At 37.6% G+C, this 11,443-nt stretch overlaps 1 protein-coding gene and 1 non-coding gene across 2 annotated transcripts in view; one reads left to right on the top strand and one right to left on the bottom strand.

Annotated features, from left to right (window-relative positions):
- The window catches only part of PLS3 (plastin 3), a 92,825-nt gene extending 84,733 nt beyond the window's left edge, over positions 1–8,092 (top strand). The window contains exons 11-16 of the mRNA XM_037733514.1: positions 2,657–2,742; positions 3,651–3,765; positions 3,978–4,111; positions 4,795–4,918; positions 5,138–5,262; positions 6,679–8,092. Of these exons, the coding sequence (XP_037589442.1) occupies positions 2,657–2,742; positions 3,651–3,765; positions 3,978–4,111; positions 4,795–4,918; positions 5,138–5,262; positions 6,679–6,811 (717 nt within the window). The 3' untranslated portion in view covers positions 6,812–8,092. The remainder of the gene's footprint in view (positions 1–2,656; positions 2,743–3,650; positions 3,766–3,977; positions 4,112–4,794; positions 4,919–5,137; positions 5,263–6,678) is intronic.
- Positions 8,093–11,023: 2,931 nt separating this feature from the next.
- LOC119468930 lies at positions 11,024–11,130 on the bottom strand. The gene has a single exon (XR_005197740.1). It is a non-coding gene; the product is annotated as a U6 spliceosomal RNA (small nuclear RNA).
- Between the last annotated feature and the right edge of the window lie 313 nt (positions 11,131–11,443).

Here is an 11,443-nt window from a genome sequence, read left to right as displayed (position 1 = left end):
GTTCCAGGATTGCAAGGCGTCGACTCTGTCATGAAGCTCATTGACCTAATGCACAGTACCCAGAAGCCTCAGCGAAGTTCAGCTGACAGTCAGTAGAGAAAAGGAGAAACTCCAAAGCAGAAATTAGTAAACCAGCAAAATAAAATAAAATCAGCCAGGCTGAAGACAATGTACCCACAATTTACAGAAAGTGAACACCATTTTCTAAATGAGACTTAAGTAGCACTAGAGTTAATACCCTTTCACATTTAATAATTGGTAGATATTCATTGTAGATATGTACATTTGAAATATGGTTTTGTTTAATTTCATTGCACTGATCTTATTTTTTTATTTGAGGTGGTTTATCTTGTGAGTTTTGACTGTTTTTTTCTTTTGAGGGGGAAAAAAGGAAGGGTGGATCGAGCGGGGGTAAGTGTGGTTGGTGTCTGTTTTTTTCTTCTGTTTTTCTTTTCAAATCTGGTATTTTCGTTTCCCCTTTTTTTTGTATTTTTTTTTTCGGTTTATTTCAGTGTGGTCCGTTGTTTGTTGTTTTGTCTGGTGGTATCTTGGGTCTGTTAAAGGTATTGCCGTTGCCATTTGGCCCTGTTTTTTTTTTTTTTTATTTTTTTTGCCTTTATGACAGTTTTCTTCTTTGTGCCGTCTGTTGTCTGTGCGATCGTAGACCTGTTGGGCCTGATTCTGGTTGTTGTGAGGTTTTCTGTTTTTTTTGTGTTGCGTTTGGCAGCTTTTTTTTTTTTTGTTTCTACGGTGGCCGTGTGTTTTTGTGCTGGCTGGGGGTATTTTTCATTTATCTGTTCACTTAGGTTGTCGTGAGTTTGTTACGCCTTCTGATGTTTTTTGTGGTCCTTCCTTCTTCTTCTTCGCTTTTGTGTTTTATCTGTTTATTTCTTGGCCGGGATTCCGTGATTCCGTTGACCATGCTGTTGGGTGGTGTCTATTCTAAGTTGACCTTCACGTTGTGCAATTTGTCTGTTTGGGAGTATATATTAGAGGTATCTTGGGCCGTGTGATTTTTAGATTTTTTTTGTGTGCTTTTTTTTCTCTCTGCCGCCCTTCGGTGCCGGTGTTGCGTCCATACTCGCAGACACGGCCCTTCTTCTTTGCTTTTTTCTTTAAGTTAGTTTGGGCTGTTTGTTGTGGCTCACACCTGTAATCCCAGCACTTTGGGAGGCCAAGATGGGTGGATCACCTGAGGTCAGCAGTTTAAGACCAGCCTGGCCAACATGGTGAAACCCCATCTCTACTAAAAATTTAAAAATTAGCTGGGTATGGTGGTGCGAGCCTGTAATCCCCGCTGCTGGGGAACCTCAGGCAGGAGAATGGCTTGAACCTGGGAGACAAAGCTTGCAGTGGACTGAGATCATGTGATTGCACTCCAGCCTAGGCAACAGAGTGAGCCTCTGTCTCAAAAAAAAAAAAAAAAGTAGTCATTTAATGTAAAGCCACTTCGTAAATCAATATTTATTTAGTTTTAATCTTTAGGGTTAGACCACGTTTATGTATTTATGTTTCATTCATCCACAGTCAGTGTAACTGGAACTAACCCCAACTCCTTTTACCCTTACCTCCTCAAAAAACAAATGATAATATATGGTAAATTTTTTTAAGTTTGGGAAAGGCAGAGTTTACCTTTTCCAGATTATATATGCATGAAGGCTGGTCTATAAAAATTAAGAAATGCAGCTGAGTGCTGTGGCTCATGCCTGTAATCCTAGCACTTTGGGAGCCCAAGGCAGGAGGATCACCTGAGGTCAGGAGTTTGAGACCAGCCTGGCTAACATGGTGAAACCTTGTTTCTACTAAAAATACAAAAATTAGCCAGACCTGGTGGCGGGTGCCTGTAATCCCAGCTACTCAGGAGGCTGAGCCAGGAGAATCGCTGGAACCTGGGAGGCAGAGGTTGCAGTGAGCCAGGATCATGCCATTGCACTCCCGTTTGGGCAACAAGAACGAAACTTTGTCTCAGAAAATAAAAAAATTAAGAAATGCAAAGAGTGTCCACTGATATTTCTATAAAACCATTAACTAAACTGATAACATCAGTTACTTTGAGGAATGCAGATTTGAGGAAATATTGGAGAAGGATTTGAGAAGGAGACTCAAATCTTCATAAACCTTTAAGTTACTTAACTGGTTAGAATAAGGTTGTATTCTTTAATTTTAAAATAAGTTCAGGCCAGGCACGGTGGCTTATGCCTATAATCCCAGCACTTTGGGAGGACAAGGTGGGCAGATCACAAGGTCAGGAGTTTGAGACTAGCCTGGCCAACATGGTGAAGCCCTGTCTCTACTAAAAATAAAAAATTAGCTGGACGTGGTGGTGGCCGCCTGTAATCCCAGCTACTCAGGAGGCTGAGGCAGAAGAATCTCTTGAATCCCAGAGGCAGAGGTTGCAGTAAGCCGAGATTGTGCCACTGTACTCCAGCCTGGGTGACAGATTGAGACTCCATCTCAAAAATAAATAAATAAAGTTCAAATTTTAAAAATAAGCCTGTATCTAGAGAGAATGTATGTATTTAAGAGAATGCTTAGAAACTTGTATTATTGAAAGCTTCTAGATCTGAATAGAGAGATAAAATAATCTAATATGTGGATTGGCACTATACGCACATACATAAAGTGTTTAATAAATCAGTAAAGTGTGTGAATATTCTTAACAGGAGAAACTCGTGAAGAAAGAACCTTCCGTAACTGGATGAATTCTCTTGGTGTCAATCCCCATGTAAACCATCTCTATGCGTAAGCCTTCCTACTGCTATTGTAAATGGTTATGAATGTCATGAGTGGATGTTACACAAATAATGACAGCTCTAAAGACTTTCTAGATATTAATTTGTAGCAGTTATTTATATTGGAATATGTTGAGTAGTGATTTCCATCATCATTTTCCAAACACACAAAAGCCGAAGTTATTTCTTTATATGATCATTAACTGTAAGTGATAGAATGTATAAATGTCTTTATAGTACCCTAGGGAGCAAATAGTTTATATTTTGAAATAGCCATTCTGGAGGCTGAGGTGAGAGTGTTGCTTGAGCCCAGGAGTTTGAGGCTTCAGTGAGCTATGGTTGTTGCAACAAAGCAAGATCCTATTTCTAAGGGGAAAAAAAAGAAAGGCAAAAAAGAAACAGAGACTGGGGAGCCCTTTAAGTAGACCATTTGCAACACTCAGGGACTTTGGCTCACAGTTCTCTCCAGCTAGAACGTTGTTTGCTCACATATAATGGCTCATACCCTTACTGTATTCCAGTCACTGATTCAAAGATTTCCTGACTACCACCTGCTACTCTCTAACACCTAACCCTATTTTTTCTTCATAGCACTTACATACACCCCCAAAATCGTATTGTTTATCCATGTACTTGTTTATTGTCTAGCTCTCTGACTCTAATGTAAGGACAGGGATTTTTGTCCTGTGGGCCCAGCCTCTAGAACAGTGCCTTGCTCACAGTAAACTCTCAATAAATACTTATAAATGAAGTGGATGGTCTTAGCTCTGTTTTCAGCACAGATTGATAGAAAATATGAGCCTTGGGTATTATTTATTGTTTTATATATCTTGTTTGACAATGTAGTGTTACTGTTTCTAAGGCAAGTCAAATCCCAGCTTCCTGAAAACACTGATTACATTATTTTTAAATCATTAGTGACCTGCAAGATGCTCTGGTAATCTTACAGTTATATGAACGAATTAAAGTTCCTGTTGACTGGAATAAGGTTAATAAGCCTCCATACCCGAAACTGGGAGCCAACATGAAAAAGGTAGATAATTAAGTTGCTGTGTATGTTAGAGTATTTTTATTGTCGATTTGTTTCTTTTGTTTCTAAAACTCTTGACTCGGAGCTTCTTGAGGACAAAAACTGTGTCTTCTTTGTTTTTGTGTACTGATAACCTAGCATTTACAAGACATACACACACGTATGCAGATTAAACAAATGGAAATCTTTAACCATTTACTCTTGTGCCTTTGCAGCTAGAAAACTGCAACTATGCTGTTGAATTAGGGAAGCACCCTGCTAAATTTTCTCTGGTTGGCATTGGAGGGCAAGACCTGAATGATGGGAACCAAACCCTGACTTTAGCTTTAGTCTGGCAGCTGATGAGAAGGTATAGTATACAATTTTAGTCGTTTAAGCTTTACTGTCATACAGGTCTGTGATTTAGTCCTTACTATGTTTAATAAGTGAACATGTCAGTGACTACACTTTTGAAATATGTTGTATTTATACTCCGCAATGAGTTTAATTAATATATTTGGATGCTTCCTTCCAAGTTAGGCAGCAGAACTATAGCTAGTCCTTTTTTAAAAAAATAGGAAGCCTGACATGTAGATTTTTGGCCTCATTTAACGTGTCAGTGAATAAAAAAATTGTCAGAACAAAATTATGAACATCCTCATGCTCATTTGAAAATGAAGATCTCTCTGTAATGCTGATGAAGATCACCATAATGCTGAAATGCATTCATTATGACTGGGTACCAGCCAAAGCACAGTTTATTTTATGCCATTACCACTACTGGAATAGTACAAAATGTGCCTGCAGTAGGCTGTTGAACCTGCTCATTAAAGCACTGTCAGTCTGCTCTCCTCTCACCACTACAAAGGGTAGATCAGTAGCAAGCCACTACTGCTTGAAATATTTTTTTCACAGAGTGTGAATCTCTTTCCATGAACTCTTTAGTCTTTGAAATCAAAGGAATATAAAAAATGGAAGATAAAGCATCTTTCTGATGTTTGCATTTTTCCTCATAAAGTAGATTATGATATTTTCTGCTGCTGCTTCTCTTAGATATACCCTCAATGTCCTGGAAGATCTTGGAGATGGTCAGAAAGCCAATGACGACATCATTGTGAACTGGGTGAACAGAACGTTGAGTGAAGCTGGAAAATCAACTTCCATTCAGAGTTTTAAGGTCAGAATCCATATGTGACTATTAAATATTATGTTTTCTGGGTAATATCTATCATTTGGGAAGGCGACCTTTGGTTTCTTTGTGAGTGAGAATTATTGTTGGGCTAATGGCATGATTCTTTATGAATTCACTGGGCTTTGTTTTTGGCACTTGATATAAGTAAGCACATGTTAATCTGTATGTATCAAAATTCTAAGATTTGTTCTCCTTTCACACTAGGACAAAACGATCAGCTCCAGTTTGGCAGTTGTGGATTTAATTGATGCCATCCAGCCAGGCTGTATAAACTATGACCTTGTGAAGAGTGGCAATCTAACAGAAGATGACAAGCACAATAATGCCAAGTAAGGGCGACTGCATAGTAGTATGAAAAAAACACAGCTTTGCAGCTAGATGGATCTGAACTCTAATTCAGGTGCTGCCATTTAAGAGTTACGTCACCGTGGTGGAAACCTCTTGGAGCCTCAGATTCCTCAGCAGTAAACTGGGGGCAATAATACTTACCTTTGAAATTTTATAAAGATTAAATTTTTAAAAAATTATAAGAGCCTAGCCATGTGCTTGGCCTACTAGGTGCTTAGTAAAATATTGCTTCGGTGGATTACAGAAATTATGTAGCATATATTTGAATGCAAATTAAGTAAAACTTTACAACAAGGAAAAAATGAGCTTAGGGTGTTCATCTGTCTATCTCATTCTTTTTTAAAAAACACATTATCCACTTATGTCTCTTTTACTATACATAGATCATTCTTATTACATTTGTTGAATTTATCTTCCTCAGTTCCCATATTAACAGAATGCTTGCTAGGCCTCCACAGAAGACTATGCCTTGAAAGTTTCTTGCATTTCAACAATATTTAGGTCTTTTCTACCAGCCTTTTTTCTTCTTCACCAAACACCTAGAGTGTGACCTGGCTTCATGGGTGACCCATGAAAACTTTACTAATTAGACACTGAAAATCCATCCACAGCCCTGTATTATAGAACAACTAAGAAGCATTCTTGAAAAACTTTGGAGTTAGGCACATTATTTATTTTTCCTTTAAAAATATTTCTAGCAGATATGATAAAGTTCTAATATTTAAAATGTATGAAGAGCTCTTGAAACCTCTTTTTCTAGAAACTCGATGGTTTAATCATCTTTAAAGATTCTGGTTCCAACACACCTAAAAATGCTTCATGGATTAGTTGAGATGTGTTCCTGAAAATTTCCCTACCTGGACATCTTAGTTCTTCTGTCCCTTCCTTTGTCTACCTTTTCTAGTTTTTGCTCCAGCCACCCTCTCCATGTACCACATGTAGACTGTCTCCCTTCTCGTGAATATTTGGAAGTATTCATTGTATCTGCCTAACAACTTGGGTTTTGCATCTTGCATGATTTTTCACCTCATATCTCTAAGATGACATGAGTGTATGTTATTATTTGTGCAATCTGAATACCAACATTGATCGCATAGACAGCCTAGGTAATTATGTATATAAAGTCGGTGCTTCCAGCTTAATTCTCTCCTCACATTGGAGCAAAAGAGTGAATAAATATTATTGGCTCCAAATAGTAGAGCTTAAAAACCTACTGTAACAAATGAAATCAAAACCAAAATCAAAAGAAAAGAAAAAGCAAAACTATTCTAATTGGAACTATCAATATGGAATCTTTGCATCACAGCATAATAATCATATATGAAGAAATAGATGTCTTATGTGATGTCCTTAACTGACAAGAATTTCATCCTGATTTTTGTTTCCCCCTAAAATAGGTATGCAGTGTCAATGGCTAGAAGAATCGGAGCCAGAGTGTACGCTCTTCCTGAAGACCTTGTGGAAGTAAAGCCCAAGATGGTCATGACTGTTTTTGCATGTTTGATGGGCAGGGGAATGAAGAGAGTGTAAAATAACCAATCTGAATAAAACAGCCTTGCTCCCAGGTGCATGATTCACAGGTCAGCTATTTCCAGGTGAAGTGCTTATGGCTTAAGGAACTCTTGGCCATTCAAAGAACTTTTCATTTTGATTAACAAGACTAGCTCAGCATGAGAGCCCTCAGGGGAAAGGGTTTTAATCAAAACAATTCCTCTTTCCCATAGTCAGAGTTGGATTTTTCAGGCACGCCTGAAATGTGCTCATAGCCAAAACATTTTACTCTCTCCTAGAATGCTGCCCTTGACATTTCCCATTGCCGTATGTTATTTCTCGCTCTGTTATCTTTTGCCCTCTTAGAATGTCCCTCTCTTGGGACTCACTTAGATGATGTGATATGAATATTATTAGACAGTAATTTTGCTTTCCATCCAGTATGCTAGTTCTTATTTGAGAACTATGGTCAGAGGGTATTTGGATATGAGTATCCTTTGCTTATCTTTGTAGTACTGAAAATTTGCCGAAGTAACTGGCTGTGCAGAATGTAAGAGAAGAAGCTTTTCTTATTCTTTTATTTTTAAGATCAGTATCTTTTTACAGTATTCTTTCTATATGATCCTTTTTTGTACATTTAAGAATATTTTGATTACATTAAACAAGACTGCTGATTTTGCTACTTTTTTTAAGGGGTCTCCAAGTAAGTAAAACATACATTATAGCTAGAAGAAAAATGTACCTTCAATTTGCATCTTTCCCTCCCATACGTAAGCTGTAAACAATTGAAATATTTTGTCACTTGGTTCAATACATGCTTATTTGTTTTAAAACCTGTATCATCAAACTCTCTCTTTAAATTAAAAATGCTGTTGAATATGATACTTTTGAGGAGAGAGTATGCTCAGAATTTAGGATTTGGTAGGCCAAGTACGCTAAGTGTACAATATATTTTTAAATTTTACACCTAAAACAGAGAAATGTGGTCACTAAAAATAAAAGTATATATGTAGGACTTAATGTACTCTTGCTTTGTCAAGCTGTTTGCTATAGTTTCCAAGGTATTATGTTACTCTAACTCTGAAAAGTGATGTAATCTGATAGCAATGTAGTAGTTCAAATAAAGGCATTTACATAATAATTAGTCTCTTCTTCATGCTTTTGTCCCTTAGGAAGTATGCCAGTGTTTGTCAGGACTTTTTCTTTTCGTTTTTCTGATGTATTCTCTAAAATGGTGTTTGTTAAATTTGAGTTTTGGGAGCTGAATTAGAGGTACTGAATTAAGGACAGTACAAATAATAAAAGGATTTTCTCCAATTTACCAAAATTTCTTTATCCAGTTCCTGCTTTTTTCTTTCTTTCCCAACTCTCTTTTCAATGTTCTATGATATACAGATCCTGAAACAGTGGGGATCTGAACAGTCACAGAGGAGAAATGGTTCGTGGCAGATCTTCTCAACCTCATCCATATTGACATTTTTGGCTGGACCATTCTTTGTTGAGGTAGGGGGAAGGGGCTACCCTGTGCGTTGTAGGAGGTTTAGCAGTATTACTGGCTTCTACCCACTAGATGTCAGTAGCACATCCCCAGTCGTGTTGACCAAAATTGTTTCCAGGCAAAGCCAAATGCTCCTGGGTGACAAAATCGTCCCTTGTTAACAATCAGTGGTTTACAGTGCCCTTTTAAGCCTTTGTTTGAATGAGTAATATAAAGTACAGTCTATTGAGGATTTGGTTACATGATGATACTATATAATATTTTGCATTTATAATCTGAGAGATGGAAAGACCTTTTTAAATATCACCCCAATCCCAAAGACATAAAATTTAAAAAGGATATATTTGACAACTCTACTTTTGCATATATATATAAAATAAAAAAGATCAAAATATAGATGACTAAAAAAGTAAGTTCAGTCTCAGATTATAGATTCTTTTAATATAAAAATAGAATTTATGAGTAAAAAAAAGACAAATCTGCAAACATTTATACTAGGGTAACTGATGAAGTAAGGACAATTACATCTTATGCCTTGAATCTGCCATACTTATTCACGTTCGTCTCTGTCAAAGTACAAATGTTCTTCTCTATAAGCCCTAACAAGATAGGAAAGATATATTCCATATGGTCCTTTCTTCCAAAAAGGAGCTGATTTCTTGGGTGGTTCACCATACAGGGCCCACAGCCTGTATGAGTATATCATTGGATAGTTAAGTGTTCGTATAAAGCAGTAGGCCCGAGACACGGGTTTTTTCCTCCAAAAACTAATCACAACAAATAGCAACATGAACCAAAATTAGCAATACATTTAGAATTCTGCCAGGCGAGGTGGCTCATAACTATAATCCCAGCAATTTGGGACACTGAGGTGGATAGATTGCCTGAGCTCAGGACCAGCCTGGGCAACATGGTGAATCCTCATCTCTTCCCCACACACCTGTAACCTCACCACTTTGGGAGGCTGAAGTGGGAGAATTGCTTAAGGTCAGGAGTTCGAGACCAGCCTGACCAACATGGTGAAACCCCGTGTCTACTAAAAATACAAAAATTAGCTGGGCTTGGTGGTGCACGCCTGTAATCCCAGCTACTCGGGAGGCTTAGGGAGAAGAATCACTTGAACCCAGGGGGTGTAGGTTGAAGTGAGCTGAGATCATGCCATTGCACTCCAGCCTGGGCAAAAAAGTGAAACTCCATCTTGAAAGAAAATAAAAATTAGCCGAGCATGGTGGTGCATGCCTGTGGTCCCAGATACTTGGGAAGCTGAGGCAGGAGGATCACTTAGCCCAGTTGAGCAAGGCTACTGTGAGCTATGATTGAATCACTGTACCTTAAGCTGGGCTACAAGACTCCATCTCTTAAAAAAAAAAAAACGATATTTCCCTCTATACTAATATACTGAAAGATTGATTTTTTAATTTTTATCATGAATGGGTGGGTAGATTTTATCAAATGCTTTTTCTGTGTCAATTTATATCATCATAAGATTTTCTTCTTTATCCTTTTTATATGGTGGATTACATTGATTAGTTTTCAATGGTTGAACAAACCTTGCATGCCTGAATAAATCCCACTTGGTCACAGTATATAATTCTTCTTATACATTGTTGAATTTTATTTGCTAATATTTTATTGAGGATTTTTGCATCTAAGCTCAGAATTGATGTTAATTTTTATTTAAATATTTGGTAGAAGTTTCCAATAAAACTGTTCAAGCCTGGAGATACTTGGGGGAGGATCTCCTAACTATACATTCAGTTTCTTTAATGGTTATGGAGCTATTCAGAGTATCTGTTTCATCTTGATTGCGTTTTGGGTGGTTTCTGAATTTAGAGGAATTTGTTCACTTCTTCCATGTTGTTGAATTTGTGAACATAAAGTTTTTGTACTATTTCCTTAATTATCTTTTTAATAACTGCAAGATATATAATGATATTTTCAGTTTGATTCCTCATAGTGGTGATTTATGTCTTCTATCTTTTTAATCTTTGTCAGTCTTGCTAGAAGTTTATCAAATTCATTGCTATTTTTTTAAGAACTAGCTTTTTGTTTCTGTGTTTTTTTGGTTTTCTATTTTATTGATGTATGGTTTTATCTTTATGATTTCTATTTTTCTTTCTTTGAATGTGCTTTGCTCTTTTTGCTTATAGCATCTGCCCAAGACAACCATAAAAATCTACTAACCTCAGGAAACTACCCATACAGAATTATCTATTTCTCCTTTTAGCCAGATCAGTTTTTTGTTTGTTGAGACATGGTCTTGCTGTTTCCCTGAGGCTGAAGTGCAATGTCACGGTCTTGGCTCACTGCAACCTCCATCTCCCGAGTTCAAGCAATTCTGCCTCAGCCTCCTGAGTAGCTGGGATTGCAGGTTGGTCTCAAGCTCCCTGCCTCAGCCACCCAAAGTTGCTGGGATTATAGGCATGAGTCACCACGCCCTGCATCAGCCTGATTAGTTTTTATGTATTTTGATAGTGTTGTTTGGTGCTTATACATTTAGGGTCACCATGTCTTTTTGGTTAATAGATCCTTTTCTGATTACATAATGTCACTCCTAGTCCCTAGTAATTTTCTTTGCTCTGTAGTCTACTTTATGTGTTATTAATATAACCTAGCCATTCCCTTTTTTTTCTTTTTTCTTTTTGGAGGAGGAGGTGGGAATGTGGTTGGAATTAGGAATATTACTTAACGGGTTCAGTGACTTCACTTACAGGAGCCTCAGTTTCCTCAGTTTAGGACATTAGAAAACAGAAGAAAATATGGAACGCTTCATGAATTTGCATGTCATCCTTACACAGGGGCCATGCTGATCTTCTCTGTATCGTTCCAATTTTAGTATATGTGCTGCGGAAGCAAGCACCTGTTTTTTAATGTTTATATAATTGTCATTTTCTCTTCTTTTATTTGTAGCCTGCATATGTCATTTCCTTGAAGTGAGTTTCATGGAGATTGCATGTAGTTGGGTCATCTGTTTTTTCACCAGTTCTGTCTATGCGTGTTTTAATTAATTACTTGTTTTGTTGTTTTTTTGTGGTTTTTTTGAGATGGAGTTTTACTCTTGTCGCCCAGGCTGGAGAGCAGTGGCGTGAGCTTGGCTCACTGCGACCTCCCTCTCCTGGGTTGAAGAGATTCTCCTGCCTTAGCCTCCTGAGTAGCTCACATTACAGGTGCCT

Source organism: Cebus imitator, unplaced genomic scaffold, assembly GCF_001604975.1.
Source record: "Cebus imitator isolate Cc_AM_T3 unplaced genomic scaffold, Cebus_imitator-1.0 Scaffold535, whole genome shotgun sequence".
Lineage (NCBI taxonomy): Eukaryota > Metazoa > Chordata > Mammalia > Primates > Cebidae > Cebus > Cebus imitator.
This window is presented reverse-complemented; position numbering and strand designations above follow the sequence as displayed.